The following is a 16,685-nucleotide window of genomic DNA, read 5'->3' on the forward strand; positions in this document are numbered from 1 at the left end:
AATTGTTTAGAAAACATTTCGGGTGTTTCTAATTTGTGACGGAGGGTGGCATCCACTGCTTAATTGAAAAGCTGAAAGGCAGAATAGCATTTGCCAAATCAAAAAATTTAGGGGAGGTGGTCTTTAAGGTCTTTTTAAATTCTGAAATTTTGCAAGATCAACTAGCTTCTTTGAATTTCTCAACAAGTGGTGGCCAGGTTGAGTCTGCTAAACCCAGGAGAGGAGCAGAGGCTCACTGGACTGTGGCTCCCCCTGCAGTCTACTGCTGTCATGACAACTCCACTCCAGAACCTTCCCTCTGGCAGCTGTAACACGCCTCTGTAGGCACCGTTCTCCTGCCACATTCATTCAACAAACCTGATTTTTTTTTTTAACAAACCTGATTTTTTTTTAAATATTTTTTTTTAATCTTTTTTTTTATTTATTTATGATAGTCACAGAGAGAGAGAGAGAGGTAGAGACACAGGCAGAGGGAGAAGCAGGCTCCATGCACCGGGAGCCTGACGTGGGATTCGATCCCGGGTCTCCAGGATCGCGCCCTGGGCCAAAGGCAGGCGCCAAACCGCTGCGCCACCCAGGGATCCCAACAAACCTGATTTTTAAAGATGGCTCACATTTCCTTCTAAAACATTTATCCAAGCTAAGAGATCATTATATTTGTGCTCATTACACCAACTTCTGAAGAATATGAGATTTCCAAATAATTCTAAGATCAAATGAGGGATAGTACAGGAATCTTCAGCTTAATGTAAGAAATACTTCTCTAAAACCAGGGCAGTTTACTAGAGCAAGTTGCCTTGCAAAATAGTGACTCCTTTGACACTTGTACACAGTGAGTACGGTCTGTAAGGGATGCTATGGAGTAAGATTCCTAAATGAGAAAGAATTAGGATGACCTGTGAGGCCCTTCTAACCCCTAAAGTCCACGATTTTAAATCAGACAATAAAAGAATTATCTATGGTAGATTATGGTTTCTGAGCCAAGAAATGGAGCTCTGGGTTCTGATTATCGCAGCTTTCAACCACTCCCCAAGGACTTACTAAATGTAAAATATCCAAAATAAATACAGGTGGGTTTTGTTTTAAAGAAAATTCAACACCATATATAAAAACCTGAACTTTTCAGGAAGATTAACTGGGACATCTTAACTGACTTAACATGACTTTTGTATTATACAAGAATTATTGGTTTTGTAAAATCATGTTTGGATAATAGAGTCACTCTGAGCATCTAGGTATTGATTTATATAGGTCACTCCCTAGCTAAGGTGCTTGGGTGACTGAGGACTTAACTCTAAAGTGTTAACTTTAGATTAGTTAATTCAGTGCAAAACAGCTGCAATTTCTTGAGTGCTATAATGTGTCAAACACCTCAGAACCACCATTTTATCGAATCCTGACATTAGCTTTGGGAGGCAATTTATTACCATCTCATTTTATAGGTGAGGAAACTGGGTCCCAGACAGGTTAAGTAATCTCATGAAGCTAAATTGAAGTCCAGATATTTCTGATTCTTTCCCTTACAAGTTATCTCAATCTGCTGCCCTTTGAACAAACAAATTGCTCACTGACAGCTTGAAGAGCAAATGTGTTTGGGTTAATTTTTGCCCTTAAAAATGTTTTCTATATGGGGGTGCCTGGGTGGCTGATTCAATTAAGTGTCTGGCTCTTGGTTTCAGCTCAAATTGTGATTTCGGGGTCGTGAGATGGAGCCCCAAGTCAGGCAACATGTTCAGTGTCCAGTCCGCTTGAGATTCTTCCCCCTCCCTACCTCTCCCTCTACCCCCACCCTCTCTCTAAAATAAATAAATAAGTAAAATCTTAGGGGAAAAATGTTTTCAATGTGAATTAGTCACTAATGTTTAGAAATTAGATTTCACGTGAAAGCCTGGATATCCTGAGTATCTTGAAAAATCCAAAGGTCTGGCAGCCCAGCCCCAAGGTCCTGAATCAGGACAAGGCCAGATAGGCCCCACCTTAGCAGGGGACTGAGTTCTCCAGGTTGCTGGGGTCCCCGAGCTCTGGGTTGTATGCCCATGAGGAAGCTGAGCGTCAGTTATGATTTATCCCTTTACATTCAGCCCTCCCTACATTTGTAATTATCTACCTGGCACCTGCTGGTGCTGTATTTGCAATACTAATTTGGTGTCTTTCTTCCACTTCCCTTGCCACCATTCCGATCCCAAATATTCTGTGTCTGTCCCAAAGCCAATTTGTGTTGTTCCCATTTTCCAAGAGTAGGGGGGTCTAATGTGTATTCATCTTAAACTTTCTGCACAAAAGTAATTCTGATTTCTCTGTTTTCTCCCATGTTGGGGTGTTTTGCTTCTGTACTTAATAGCTTGTCTTGCTTTCCATTTCTTCCCACTCTTGGGTGCTCCATCTGGTGGTGTGGTGTGGGGGGGAGAGGAATGCCTCCAGGTACTTTATGGGGGTGGAAGTGCCCAGAGACCTGGGACCTGGGGCCTGGTCCGTGGACTTGACATGTGACAGGGAGGAGTGACTGTGACAGCTTCTTTCCAGCCCGGGAAGAATCGGGTCAGTCATGGTTCCCAGGAGGCCCCAGTTGTCTTCCCAGCCCTTTGCCCCATGTAATAGCATGACACCTCCTCAGGTGGTATGATGCAACTTAACTTTATTAGGAAAGCACAGCGGACCCTGGAGCGGCACTCCCCAGGGTTGGGGGAGGCTCTGGGGAGGGGGTGACAGAGATGCCCAGCAACTAGAAGGCACAGCTGCTTTCCACGAAGCGGCGACACTTCATGACCCGCAGGTACGTCTCGGCCTTATGCAGGTCTTTCTTGAAGCAGGAGAGCAGCCCGTAGTTCTTAAGCAGCGCATCGTCACTGCGCAGGTTCGTGTCAAACTTGTCGTAGGTCTGCTTCAGGATCTGCCCAGCCCGGGGACTGCCATCTTCCAGCTCCTGCCGAAGAGAGGAGGGAAGGGACGCCAGGGTGGTTCAGTGGTTGAGCGTCTGCCTTTGGACTCAGGGCGTGACCCTGGAGCCCCAGGCTCGAGTCCCATATCGGGCTCCGTGCAGAGAGCCTGCTTCTCCCTCTGCCTGTGTCTCTGCCTCTCTGGGTCTCTCATGAATAAGTGGATATCCTTAGAGAGAGAGAGAGAGAGAGAGAGAGAGAGAGAGAGAGAGATGGGGCAGAGAGGCCCTGTCCTTGGCCGCTGCTCCTTCCCTGTCCCTCCCCACCAGGCTCAGAGAAGGGCAGGGAGGATTCACCCCTGGGGAACGAGGAGGAAGCTCTCTCAGGGGTCCAGGCTGGACGGCTCACTCCAAAGCACCCCCGGGGTGCTGATTCCCAGCCCACACCATCCCCCACCGGTTGTCTAAGCCAGCGAGGCCACCAGGCCCGGGGCAGGGGACCCACGTGGCCATCCCCACCCGCATCAGGGCTTGGATGCCTTCCTCCAGGTCCTTGAGCTTCTCGTAGACTCGGTCTGAGGTGCCGAACACCAGGCTGTTGGTGAAGACCCTGCTGAGAAACTGCACGGGCCCGAGCCACGACTGGATGAGCAGCAGGGAGAAGCGGAGCAGCTCCACGTCCTGCGGGAGGAGCGGGCGGTGGGCGCCCCAGCCTCGGCCGGGGGGGGGCTCCCGCTGCCACCCTGCCCCCTGCCCCCGGGGAGAGGCTGCCCAGGGCCTGATGCCTGTGGCGAGGCGGAAGGAGGGAGGCCCCCTGGGCGGCCGCCCGGCCTACTCACGGATCGCTGCTGGGCCTCGTCCTTGCCCGTGGGGGCCGGGATGGTCTCCGAGAAGCAGAAGGCGGCCTGCGCGTTCTGGATGGAGTACCTCTGTCCCTCGGGGATGTACGCCCGCTCCTGGGGACAGGCACCCACCCCGGCCCTCATCGCTGCTTCATTCGGAAGCCCCCTCAGTTTGTGCTCCACCCACAGCCTCTTCCCTGGGGGGAACCACCCTGAACTCCTCAGTTACCCCCCCATGTCCCCCCACCCACCCACCAGAGTGAGGGGCAGAAATTCACCCTTTCCTGCCACCCTCACCCCCACCCAGCAAGCACCCCTGCCTGGGGAGCTTACAAACTCTTTGTAGGTGTCGGCAGCCAGTTGGTGCAGGTGCTGGGCCCGGAGCACGGCGTTGGCAAACAGGCTGGACAAGGGCATGGCCGGGAAGGCGCCCACCTCCTGAGGCCAGGGCAGGCAGAGCAAGGCGAAGGCCAGGAGCACAGAGTTCCGAGGGCCTACACACGGAGGGGCACGGACGGCGGGCAAGGGGCCTGGTTCCTGCCAGCCCTGCCCCAACCCCGCAGGGACCCAGAACCTCTAGCACTGGGCCACACGTCTGGCCGTAGCTGTCTATGCTCACACTCAGCAGCCCCAGAGCCCGGGGGTGGCATCCCCAGCCATCTGCAGGCCCCCCTCCACCTCGCCCCTCGGTCCACACCGAGCCCAGGGGGACTTACTTGCAGCCATCGCAGCCGGACTGAGCCGTCCACAGGACCCTGAGCGCTTTGGGGAGCTGGCTGCTGGGATCCTGGAATTGGTTCCTTGCGGGCCCTCTTTATACCCTGGTCCCTTCCCTCTCTCCCTCTCTCCCTCCGCCCCCACCTCTTCTCTCTATACATTTATTCATCGGGCCACTGGCCGCTCTGTGCTGATGGATTATGTAGAGCCTCCTCCCTCTTGTCCTGTTCCCGCTCTTCTTGGGGTCGTGTCCCCCAGGCCTTCCCTCCCTTCTTGCCCCCCCCCCCACTGTCACTAGCCCTGAAGTCTGTGCACATGGGGATCTCAGCTTGAGACATCACCCAATGTATCCTCATTTCCAGGGGGAGCTGGCAGAGAAGAGGAGCCTGAGTCCAGGCTCTGGTGGGATATCACTGTAGGGTTGTCTGCCCAGGTGAGAAGGACCCAACCCGGCCCCCAAAAGATGGGGGGGCATGTCAGGCTGGGTGTGCTGCAAGAGCTGTGCTACCTTTCCTCACCCTCCCATTTCTCTTCCCAGCACAGCTCCCCTCTGTCCACCAGAGAGAATGTGTGTTTGGGGAAAGGGAGCCCAGAACAGCCATGGATTCTGGGGTTTCTGGGCACAGTTCAGTCCCAGATTCCACCTTGGCCGCTGTCACCATCCCCCTGACACTTTACCACCATCCGACCACTTTGTCAGGCCTGAGGCAGCTGGTGCTAGACACTCACCTCCAGAGGACCCCAGCCCCACTCTGTCCCCCCATTTCCCTGACATGGGGGCACACCCAGGTGGCCGGGGCAGAGGACCAAAGCTGGAGGTGTCCCCCCCGCCCGGCTCCTTGAACCCGCTGCAGACCCTGCCACAAGGGCTTCCCCAGCCCAGTCACCGCCAGAGGATCTCAAGATTGGAAGATCCCTTGAGGGCTTGGGTCTCGTCCCCAGCAGTGCAACTCCAGGTACTGCACCCCCAAGAGATGCTCTCTCCAGCCACCCTAGTCTCCTCCCCAGCTTTCTTCTTTTAATATTCATATAGAGCTCATCATTTGAGACAGCATGCCTGTGTATTGTCACATTTGACCCTCACGACCATCTCGTGAAGGCGATATCATTACCACCCCATTTTACAGATCAGCTGACCGAGGCTCAGAGAGTCTTGCTTGTGAGAGCCTCAGCCTCAGCCGACCTCCAGAACCTTGCTCTTCCCATGTTGATCATCCCAAACCCTTTCTCCCAAGCAGACTTGGGCAGGCCACTCAGTTATTTTATCTTCTAAACGCCTCTCTCAACACAGGGATCCTGCCCCTTCTCACTAGGGTCCCTTCGTCTCATTTCATCCTCCCCTAAGAGGCAGATTGTTGTTCTTCATTTCCTAGGTGAGACTGGCCCAGAGACACAGGGTGCGTGTCGGGGGCCAAGTATCTGTGCAAGGTGAGGGCCGAGAAGGCTGGGTTAGGACTGCTGCCCTCCAGCCCCCCAGAGCCCAGGCTTGAGGACACTGCAGCACCTGCAGGTCACCAGCATCAGATCACCCCCAGGGCTAAGAGCAGAAAAGAACACATTCTCTTCCATTTAAACCTCCCACCCCTTGAGTCTAGGAACATTTAGCACTTGCCCTGTGGGGAAATAAACAAATGAACAAGCAGACTCTTCTAGAGGTGGTTGGTTATGGTGTTGGCAACCAATGTTGAAAAGGCACATCCTCGGGGTCCAGGATGCAAGGGCTTATCTTGCCACCTCCCACTTTTAGGATACAGCTTCCTCTTCTCCCATCATTCTAGAGTCATTGCCCAACTGTGCCCTGATTCCTTCTCTGCTGGGGAAGGCCCTGGGACGCACAGAGCTCTTCTCCTGGCTGAGGGAGGGCCAGAGTGGGCTGTCATCAAAGATGTAGGTGTGAGGAAGAGGTTGGGTATCAGGAAGGCTTTCCTGTCTTCCTTGCAGCTCTACCACAGAGGAGGGGCCAGCGGGGAAATAGAGGAAACTCTCCGAGCCCTACATTGCCTTCTGCCTCCCCCACCCCCCTCTTTACACCCTGTGGAGGACTGATGTGGAACCCCTCATGACCAATTTCTAGCTAATGGTGGGGGGACTTGTATGTGTACTGTGGACCAGGTTGAAGCTTCAGGCCTCCCCTGAGTGAGGGTACAGGAGCTCAAGTTGGGGACTGCTCAAGAACCACATTAGGTAGGCACAAGTGAGGTGTGGCTGAGGTTCCCCACAGGCGGGGTACTGCCAAGAGCAGATGGAACCAGCCAGATCAGGGGAGTCTCTCTTCTCACCAAACCCACTTCTGTTGGCCGCAGAACTCAACTGGCTCACAGGACTCTGGAGGTCTGAGGAAACACCTTTACAAAAGGTTGCCATGGAGGCAGCAAGAACCGAAAGGTGCAGAGGTAGATGAAATTTGCCCTCCCATGCTGGGGAGTCACCCATCCTTTCTTGGGGCACCAAAGGGCCAGACCCCAGGCTTCTTCATGTTCAGAGACTGCCCAACCATGGCTTCCGCGTGGTGCCCAATAGGAAGAGGCTGTGATTAACATCTCTCAGGTCAGCCTCAAAAGGCTCAAGATGAATTGCCCATTGTCTTGGAATCCATGCAATTCAATGTTTGAAAGCCTTTCATATTTCCAGATTTGAAATCTAGGGTTTTCTGTACCTCTTGTGAAAGCTCACAGATCTGCTCTTGATCTGAAAGTGGCCTCTGTCAGACTTTAGGATCCTCTCTGAGGTTCAATCTGTGGGGTGGGGCCAATTTATTTTGGAGTCACACTTACCATGGCCTTAGGGACAGCTTCAGAAGGATTGGTGGCGGTTCTTTCCACTCCTTCCACCGTGGTCACTTGAGGCCCACATTTCCACTACTAGCTCTGTGCCGCCTTCCTTGAGGCCAGAAGCTGGGATTGCCCCTGCGATGTAACTCTGCCTCCTCTTTGCTTCCAGCAGGAGTCTGAGCACTGCGTCAATCATGCAGCATTGGGTCAAGGTTTCTAGAGACTATTATGTGGGGATTCCCAAAGGCTTCGTCGGGGAGGTGGAGAAGTGGCCATTTCTGAGTACCAGGCTCTGTTCTGGGTGAGAGGGTGGGGAGGCCCATTTCATACGAGAGCACTCAGAGTTAAAGAAATACAGTAGTTTGTACATAGTCTCTTGGCTTCCAAATGATAGCTGCCCAAGGCCCCCATCTTCCCACCACACGGAGCTCTTGAGAACCCTCATCTGGGAAAGACGGTGGCGCTGCTGGACACAGACAGAACTTTCCTCAGCACAAAGCCAGCAGAGGAGGGTCAAGTCCCTGCTCAGAAGATATTCACTGAAGCTGGAGGACATTGAGCGGAAGGAGCTTCACCCTAGAATGAGGTCCACGGACACCAAGAAAAGCTGCAGAAAAAAACAGCCCAATGTAACCTGATTTAATGAACCAGATCTCATCATCCTTCACATGTGAACTGCACGTTTCAGCGTACATCATGTTTTCACTTCCTTTATCTCACTGGACCCTTGGGTTTGCCAGAGGGCTCAAGCATGGAGGAAGGGCTGTGGAGGGCTTGTGGGGGTGGGGACAGGATAGGGGTAGGCACTCTTGGGGGTTGACAAGGGTGTTTACCCTGGCTGGGGATCTCAGAACCATCAAGAAGTGCATCACAGCCTACATAACTGGACATCTTCAGTAATTTCCACCTTGGGGATTATTCCCCAGGGAGACAGTCCCATTGAAAAAGAAGTAGTGAGTACCCAGGTGTGTCCAGCAGCTGTGGGAAGTCTGGGGTGCTTTCCTGATTGGTGCCCTTCACTGGAAATCACCTCTGACTTCTTTTACCTTATTCTGTGCTTGTTTGTGGACATCTCATGCCCCTTGTGGGAATGTAAACGCTTTGAGGCTGGGTTCATGCCGTTCATGTATTCATTCATTCACTCATTCTCTTCTTCATGCATTAACTGGTTCTAAGAAGTAGTCATTGCTCTTTCTAGATGCCGGATATTGTACCAGGCAGATGGTATGCCCAGATGAACAAAAGACAGGATCCTTTTTCTGTTGGAGCTTATAGTCTATGGGGAAGAGACACAATAGCAAGCAAATAAATACACAATGGCAAAATACATCAGGAAATTTCACACTGTGAAAATTGCCATGAAAGAAACAGTGACAAGGGCAGCCCTGGTGGCGCAGCGGTTTGGCGCCGCCTGCAGCCCGGGGTGTGGTCCTGGAGACCCCGGATCGAGTCCCATATCCCGTTCCCTGCATGGAGCCTGCTTCTCCCTCTGCCTGTGTCTCTGCCTCTCTCTCTCTCTCTCTCTCTCTCTCTCTCTCTCTGTGTGTGTGTCTCTCATGAATAAATAAAATCTTAAAAAAAAAAAAAAGAAACAGTGACGATATAGAGGTGAGAGAAAAGCCTGGGAAGAGTTGGGAATGGCCAGCGGGCACAGTCCTAGAGCCAGGCACTCAACCAGCATGTGCTAGGTGGACGGAGCGGATGCAAGGACAATGCCAAGGAAAGAACTCGAATACCCACGCACCCAGAAATGGTAAGGCAGGCCACTTTGTGTCTCAATGTCCTTATCATAGAATGAATTTGAAATAAGAAGTACCAAAAAAAATCATAAAAAGTACAAGATCTTGCAATGCACGGCACTACATGCATGAAAAAACTTAAATGAAAAAAATAGATGAGGCGGTATGCAGATGCTGATCACAAGGACACACAAATATTCTACACGGACTCTCAGCTTGCAGAACCTGAGCCCTAAGGGGACCTCGTGAGGTGTCTAGCACCGCTCCCCACCCCCCTGCTTTCCTCATGTGAGAAAGTGGTGTTCAGTCAGAAAGAGGTCTTTATTATTTTTTTTCATTGAGAAAAATGCACTGGATCCATCTAAACGTGTTTTAACAAACTGCACATCAGGATTTAATGCTAGTTGATTTTTGTTCTCTGCGAGTCATCTAAGTTTCCAGGTAAAGGCTTTGGAGTTGGAGGGGCAGCTGAGGTATCCCAGTAGATGGTTTGTTGTTGCTTTGTTTTGGTTTGCAACTGAGTCACCGGCAGATTCTGAGGGTGCCTAACCAGCAGCACCGTGGGAAGCCAGACTCACCTGGGAACTTCGCCGATGTGGGCCCTGAATCCAGCCACTGGGGTCAGCTAAAGAGCAGAATAATCGAGACAGAATCTGGAGCTCCCAAACCCCGTGTTCCAAGATGGCCTTTGGGACCCTTCACAGAAGACCCCACAACTGCTAAGGGACAAACGCTATATACCAGTGACACCCACACAGTGGCAGCTTTTCACATTTTGTTTTGTTTTTCTCTCACCTCTGATTCTGCTGGAAAAACACCCAAACCCTCAGGTCAGACACCCCAGGCCTGCCAGCACCTGCATCGAAAGGGCCGGAAGTCAAGCTAGAACGAAGAAGGAACCAGCCTATGCTTACACCATGGCCCCGAGGGACTAGGTTGGATTCCCCCAGTGGGTAGTGGGGCATGTGCCCAGCAAGGCACCTCAGGGCTGTGTTCTGGGGAGGGGGAGGCCTGGGGGAGCTGACCAGAGCCGGACGCCTCGAAGGATGGCCCTGTGGCATGAGCCCCAGCCCGGCTGGGTCCTGTGTCCCTGTGTGTTGGGACTTGTAAACAATGGGAAATGTTTGAAGATGGCCAAAGTTGTCACAGGATTTTCTCCTCCCTCGTTTTCCTCCTTTTTTCTCCCTCCTCAATATCTCAGGGCCACAAAGTCCTTCAAGAGAGACAGTTGTGATGTACTGGGAAGAATGCTGGGTTTGGCGTCAGAAGGCGTCCCATACCCCAGAATATATGGTTTTGGCCCATTGCTATCTCCCTGAGCCTTGATTTGCTCATTCATCAAATGGGGATGATGCCGCCCCCTTCCAGGATTATGCTGGGGCTTATGCAAGATGATGTACGTGAATCTGGAGCTGTTCCATACAATATCATAGGCATTAAAGAGGTGCTCAATATGTAAATATTTTGGGGATCCCAATAAAAGATTTTAGTTCATGTTCTGTATCCTAATTGTGGTGGTGGTGGGGTGATATAAATCTGCACATGTGCTAAAATTCATCAGCCTGTATACTGAAAGAAAACAAACTCAATTTTACTATATGACGATTGAAAAAACAACAACAACACAGCATCTGGTTCAACTCCCTTCCCTCAGACAAGGTTTTATGATTCCCATTCTACAGATTAAGCAACTGAGGCCTGAGGCTTTCATCATCCCCACCAGCATCACACAGCTTCATCTGCCCTGCTTCAGTCAGTTCTGGGGGCCGGGGACCCTTAAGACAGACATGATGATACCCATAGCATAAGCCCCTAAAACAGAAAAACAGAAACAAAAGCAAAACCAAACCAAAAAAAAAAAGACAAACAGACCAGGGAGGACTTCTACATCATAACCATGAAGGCAAATACCTTTTAGGGGTGTCTGGGGACAGAGACAGGGGTTCAGTTCAAATAATTCTCTGCCAATAGCACTGTAAAGCATTAGAAAAACTCAGTGATTCAAAAGTATTAATCTTTTGGTAAAGTCAGGACCTCCCTAGACTCAGGGCAGCCCCAGGCCGGGGGAGACCCTACTGGGGGGTGGGGTGGGGGGGAGTAGTGAAGACACCCTCCCGCCCCCAGCCCTGCTAGCTAGGGTCCCTGGTGGAGACAGGAGGACAGAATTAGCGTCACTATGCAAAGCAGTAGAGGAAAGGCTCCAGCTCAGTGGAGGCAGATGCCTAAACAAACCAGTTTCCTCAGGCAGCCCAGCCCGGAGGCCACGGAGGGAGCAGACCCTGCCTGGCCTGCCCAGCATGACTCCGAGTGAGCACCCCTGAACGATGCACAAATTGTTTGAAACTCCAGGCGCTGGGACCTTAGCCACCCACCCCACCCCACCTGGAGCTCTGGGGGAGAGCTGGTAAAAACTAGTGACCACTCTTACTGGTTCCCGCATGCCAGGCTTGGCTCTCCCTGGAGGCAGGGATTTCTCTGGCCTGAATCCAGAGCATGAGTGGCAAAGAGGTTTGCAGTGTCCTCCCCAAGGTCAACAGGAAGCAGAGCAAGGCCTGGCCTTGCACATAGAGGTTAATTGCACTTAAGCTCCTAGCTGGGAACTGTTTCCAGTCACTTCTGCAGCAGGCAGGTCAGGGCTTGAATTTGTAGGACCCTAGGGATCATTTTGTGGGGACCTTGGGACCCTAGGAGGACCTCTGATGTGGTTCTGGAAAAGGCTGAAGGAATCACCTCAGGACCCCCAAACTTCACCACTGCAAAGCCTCCCTCTTTGGGAATCTCTTGCATGGCTCTGGGTCGTCGGACTTAAAAACAAAATTTCCAGGCTTGGTGGGGGGTAGTTTAACTGGAGAATGAGGCCAGCATGGGCAACAAGGCAGTCATGGGGCTTGGGCAGGCCTGGGGATATTTGGAAGGGCTTCTCGCAGGTGGATGGCCATCAAGGACAGTAGGATTGGGATGGGTAGGCTGAGGCCCCTCAAGGCTGAGACCCTCACTCTACAGAGCAGGACCCAGGTGCTCATGTGGGCCAAAGGGGATGCAGGATGAAGGCATCCTTGCCAAGAAGGGCTATCAGCCTTTCTCCAGTCTGGGCCCAGCTAGGTGAGGTGCCCACCCAGGAGGGTGTAACTGCAGATCCCAGCCAGGCTTTCAGACAGAAGCCCTAGTGAGCACAGGCGAGGTCTGTGAGACCCATAGCAGTCATCCTCTCCCACACACTACGGGCCCAGAGAACCAAACGGTTGTGCCCAGAGAGATAGTCTAACCCACCCCATGCCATAGATGTCACAAGCCTGTGTGTGGTTTCTCGACACACTGTTTATTCCATGAGAGGAAAGGATCAAGGCTAGGAGCCCCCCGGGGGTGGGAGAGTGTCGGACAGGATCGGAGATGGTGGGAGAGGGTCGGAGAAGGTAGGAGAGAGTAGGAGAAGGTGGGAGAGAGTGGGAGAGGCATGTGGCCCTCCGCAGCCCATCTATGGCCAAGTGGGACGGACCACGGCTTCCCATGGGCTCTGCAGGAAGCCAGTCTGCTATGAGTCCATTTGCAGGTTCCAGAAAAGCCTCTGCCTTCCCGTCCAGAACGTGGGCTGGATCCCCACATAGCACCCCCAGAAGGCTGGGTCCAGTCTATCCCCAGAGAACTCCCCACTCCAAATCACTGCCCTGCCCTGCGGCCCTTCCACTTTAGTCTCTTTGGCAAGAGCTGGGACCAGGGGCCGGAGGGGCAGGCAGATCTGGTGGGCCAGCTTCAGAGGCTGACCGAGGCCCAGGGAAGAGGGGATGAGCTGGAAGGCGGAGGTGGCTCTCACACAGTCAGTGAGGGCCCAGCTGGCTGGGTCAAGGGGCATGGGGAAGCCAGCCCCTCACTCTTGACCTGGGTGCTCCCCCACTGACCACTTCACTTCTCCTGTCCGCAGAGTCACTATGTCCTCGTAGGTGGCCGTCTGGTCAATGTTCAGGCCCTGGAGACATGGAATGGGGCTTAGGCCTTGGGCACTCTCTGACCACACCAGCGGAGGGTGCTGCCAGCCACCCCACGGCCCTCAGCGCTGTGGGGTCCTGCTCTTCCTTACCTCATAGGTGTGATCTTCATCCATCCCAGCCTTGCTGTCATCCTGGTGGGGCAGGGGATGGAGAGCAGAGTGTTAGCTTCCCCCACCCCATCCACTGCTGGGCCAGGCTGGGGAGGTCCACGCAGCCTGAGGGGTTGGGAGCGAGGGGCCAGGGGTCAGGGGTCAGGGGTCAAGGGGTGAGGTGTAGTCTGGTGCACTCTGCCAGAACAACTGAATGGATGAAGGAGAGATCGTGGGTGAGTCAATGGGCAAGCTCTGGGGCTGGGGGGATGAAGGTCTTGCCTGTGTCTGGCCCACCCCGTGGCCGCCTCCCTGGCCCCCCCAGTCAGTCACCTTGTCCAACAGCAGGAAGATGGGCACGATGATGAAGAGGATGATGAGCAGGGTCTGGATCATGATGATGCCATCTTTTAGTGTGTTCCTCCGCTTCAGCTGGGCCAAGGTGCTGAACCCTGTGGGGGGCAGGGGGGTGTGAGGCCCGGGGCCCCTGTTGGGGCCTGGCCCCCTCAGGACCTCCTCAGTGGCTCTCCTGGGTGTTCTATGGCCACAGCCACCCTCACGATGTGGTCCACCCTACTGGCGGCAGGCTGGGCTGCGGGCCGCCCGCCTTCTTGCGGGCTCCCCGGCTGTCGCCCCCTCTCCCTGCTGGCGGGAGGCCAGGCCCCAAACACACCCATGACTCGCAGCTCGGTGCCACAGCCTTTGCTGAAGGACTCCTTGGAGCACTTCTGCTGGCAGAAGTAGATGCCGTTGTCCGAGAACTGGATGCCCTGGATGGTGAGGGTGGCGACCGAGTGGTTCTGGCTCTGGAGGATGCGGTTCTCTCTCGGCAGGGGCTTGGACTCCAAGTCCATCTCCCGCTTCCACAACCAGCTCACGGCTCCCACCTCCTTCGTGTGGCACCTGATTTCCACCACGGCGCCCCTTTTCCGGGCTATGAAGCGCGGGCTCTGCCAGATTCCAGAACAAGTGCTTCCTGCGGGCGCCAAGGCCGGGATCAGCAGCCCGCGGAGCACCTTCCCGCCCCCCACCCGCCGACCCTTGTGGCGCTGCCTTGGCTCAGCCCCTCGCCTCTGCCTGCTCTTGGGCGTGGGACAGTCGTGTGTGGGGCTGAGCCACAGGAGTGGCCACAGGCCAACCACTGCGCCCCGCCCCTTCCTGACGGCCCCCACCCCAACATCTGATTTTCCTTCAGGAGGGCTCTGGAACCTTCCTATGCCTTTCCATGCCCATAAACAGCCTGATCTGGCCACACCCACTGGGACCCAGAAGTCCCCCTCCTGCATCATTCCCAGTGAGGGGCCCCTAGGAATCTTTGAGGCCCTGAGGCCTGTCAGAGCCCCTAAGGCTACAGGCCCCTTCCTGGGCTGAGCCCCACTCCCCAGCTGGACAGACCCAGCCTGAGTCCTCAGCGGGATCCCATCGGGCTTCCCCCTCCCTCCCTGGGTTTAGCCACATGCCTCAATCGTGGGTCCTGGAGCACTTAGATCTCATGAGGGTGACAGCTGGCAGGAGGGGTGCCAGGGGCCCCCCAGAGCCAGGCCTCTGAGATGGAAACCCTAAGATGACCTGGAGATGGGAGCCCTGGCTGGGGAGATCTAGGGGCACCAGGGCACAGGGGCAGCCATGGGACAGCCCCTGGAACCGTGACTAGCCCTGGACACACACACACTTGCCCCCAGAAGGGGCAGAGGAAGTCGCTGACCTTTGGGATCCTGGTGCCTGTCTTCTGTTTTGGCTGCTGGCACACCTGCTGGGTGGGAGGAAGTAGGCGGGCCTGGGTCAGGGCTCTCCGCGCTGGAAACTGGCTGCCCCACCCCTGCAGCCCCCTGCATTCCTAGACCTACTTCCTCCTCCCCGGACAGCAGCTTCAGGACGCCTCAGCCCTCCCTGGCACCGCTCTGGAGAGACGGGAGTGGGCAAGGGTCGCCAGAGGTGCACCTCCCAGCCCCCCCTTCTGCCTTGGCCTGTTCGGATGGCCTTGAGCAGGCTCCTGGTTGAGACAGGGGGAAAGTCACAGCGGGAGGGCTGTCCTGTCTTCCAGACCAGGGGACCATTTCTGGAACGTGCCGCATCCCAGGGCCCGGTTGGGGGCAGCCTCTCTCCTGTGTCCCCTCCCCGCCACAATGCCCTCAGGGGGCCCAGGGAAAATCCTACTCCTCTCCTTCTCCCGTGTCATAGGCACGACCCCTCACACCCAGCTCAGTCTGGCACTCTCCAGGCCACAGACCCCTGAGCCCATCAGCCTGGGTGATACCCACAGACCCAGGCCCCAGGGGTGTCAAGGGAGACAGGAGGCAGAAAGCGTGAGAGACAGAAGGGGGAGGTGGAGAGAGCAGGACACAAAGTGGCGGAAACAGCCAAACAGCCCATGACAGAGAGTGAAACCAGGAGGCCTCATTTTGGGGGTGCTGTACCTGAAAGCAACAGAAGCAACACCACCAGCCAGTTGTGGGGCACGGGAGACAGCACCAGCCCGGCCATGGTCACCTCTCCGCTCCGTCTCGGACCCAGGCTGGTGATGAGGACCGAGGCTCCAGGGGGGAAACGTGTAACTGCCTGGGCTGCAGCCTGTCCCCTCCCTGCCTCTTCCCCACCAGGCCCCTTCCTGCCATGCAAATTGGGACCCAGGGGAGGCACCAGCTCTCCGGGGACCCTGGGGGAGGGCGGGCTCTCTTGTCAGCTGTGCTGCTAAAGCATCGCAGCTGGGGTCTCTAGTGGATGACCCCGGGAGGCAAGGGCCGCTGAGTCTTCTGAGGGCAGTTGTGTCCCTCCCTGTGGCCTCACCCCACCAGTGGTCGTGTCCCGGGGTCCCCCAGCCTTCCATTGCACAGTCTGCATTCCCTGGCACTTAGCTGGATACACACGGGTCCCATGGGTGAATGTGAGCACAGCTCCTGGGCGCTACAGGAAGGGAGGCACCAAGGAAGGATGGTGCGAGGGGGCTGGGGTAGCAATGGGCCGAGGCCGGGCACCCGGAGGGGACCAGCATGCAGCCTCTGGGCTGGAGTGCAGGCAGCCATGTCAGGGCACATGAAGACCTGACCCTGTGGAGGAAGGGAGCCACAGAGGTTCTTGAGCAAGAGCCTGGTATGGTAGCCACTTGGGAGAAGACATGGTCCAGACCCAGGCAAGAGGTCTCCCTCCCTCACTTGGTGAGAGAATCTGCTAGAAGCTGTCAAAGGGGGTGGTCTTATGTAGAGATAGCTTAGAAAAAAAACCCACCACTCAGCAATCAGGGGACTCCCAGGGAGTTGTCCCTAGCTCCCAGTTCTTGGGGGGGGGGGCGGGCAGGAGGCTAGTGTGGGGGAATCTCCAGGTTCCGACACTCAAAGGCTCTCTGGCTTTATCTAGCCCATCAGTAGAGTTGGATGGAACCGTAGTGTTCAGACGTTTGTCTGAGTTTCTGTCTTTGTGCCCTTGTCCCTGGGTCAGACACAAATTTTGCACCTTGGGGGCTGGTGCTGCCCTTGTGCAGAGCACAACTTGCACGGCCACACATGGCAGGTTTGTATACCTCAGCCCCGCAGCTGAGTCCACTCTGAGTTTTATGTCTCTCCCTTTTTCTCTCTTGTCCCTTGATCCCTCTCTTCTTTCAACTCCCAGGAGGGGAAGAAAGATGCTGAATCCTATATACGTCTCCTGCCTACATCTCCTTCTCCTCAC

General features: G+C 54.8%; 2 protein-coding genes across 3 annotated transcripts; both read right to left on the reverse strand.

Annotated features, from left to right (window-relative positions):
• Window positions 1-2,722: 2,722 nt before the first annotated feature.
• LOC129511661 (somatotropin) lies at window positions 2,723-4,443 on the reverse strand. The gene is made up of 5 exons (XM_055328559.1): window positions 4,434-4,443; window positions 4,051-4,211; window positions 3,715-3,831; window positions 3,395-3,556; window positions 2,723-2,923 (listed from the first exon to the last, which is right to left on the reverse strand). The coding sequence occupies exons 1-5, from the start codon at window positions 4,441-4,443 to the stop codon at window positions 2,723-2,725; spliced, it is 651 nt and encodes a 216-aa protein (XP_055184534.1).
• Window positions 4,444-12,305: 7,862 nt separating this feature from the next.
• On the reverse strand, window positions 12,306-15,553 carry CD79B (CD79b molecule). Of its 2 annotated transcripts, none has more exons than XM_055330697.1 (6): window positions 15,437-15,553; window positions 14,725-14,769; window positions 13,693-13,995; window positions 13,353-13,471; window positions 13,020-13,061; window positions 12,306-12,908 (listed from the first exon to the last, which is right to left on the reverse strand). In XM_055330697.1, the coding sequence occupies exons 1-6, from the start codon at window positions 15,501-15,503 to the stop codon at window positions 12,810-12,812; spliced, it is 675 nt and encodes a 224-aa protein (XP_055186672.1). In that variant the 5' UTR covers window positions 15,504-15,553; the 3' UTR covers window positions 12,306-12,809. The 2 variants fall into 2 exon arrangements, with proteins under 2 accessions (XP_055186672.1, XP_055186665.1); XM_055330690.1 differs by having other exon boundaries at window positions 14,725-14,772; window positions 15,437-15,539.
• Window positions 15,554-16,685: the final 1,132 nt, after the last annotated feature.

The sequence above is a fragment of the Nyctereutes procyonoides genome, unplaced genomic scaffold (assembly GCF_905146905.1).
Source record: "Nyctereutes procyonoides isolate TBG_1078 unplaced genomic scaffold, NYPRO_anot_genome, whole genome shotgun sequence".
NCBI classification, from domain to species: domain Eukaryota; kingdom Metazoa; phylum Chordata; class Mammalia; order Carnivora; family Canidae; genus Nyctereutes; species Nyctereutes procyonoides.

What these genes read in the sequence shown, in the direction of transcription:
- LOC129511661 (XM_055328559.1), bottom strand. An exon ending in CCGACACCTACAAAGAGTTT is followed by an intron (nt 3,832 to 4,050) that starts GTAAGCTCCCCA and finishes GCCTGTCCCCAG; the next exon opens with GAGCGGGCGTACATCCCCGA. An exon ending in GCATCCAAGCCCTGATGCGG is followed by an intron (nt 2,924 to 3,394) that starts GTGGGGATGGCC and finishes TCTCTTCGGCAG; the next exon opens with GAGCTGGAAGATGGCAGTCC.
- CD79B (XM_055330690.1), bottom strand. Translation starts at nt 15,503, where the DNA reads ATGGCCGGGCTGGTGCTGTCTCCCGTGCCCCACAACTGGCTGGTGGTG. An exon ending in CAGGCACCAGGATCCCAAAG is followed by an intron (nt 13,996 to 14,724) that starts GTCAGCGACTTC and finishes TGGCGCCCGCAG; the next exon opens with GAAGCACTTGTTCTGGAATC. An exon ending in CACCGAGCTGCGAGTCATGG is followed by an intron (nt 13,472 to 13,692) that starts GTGTGTTTGGGG and finishes TGCCCCCCACAG; the next exon opens with GGTTCAGCACCTTGGCCCAG.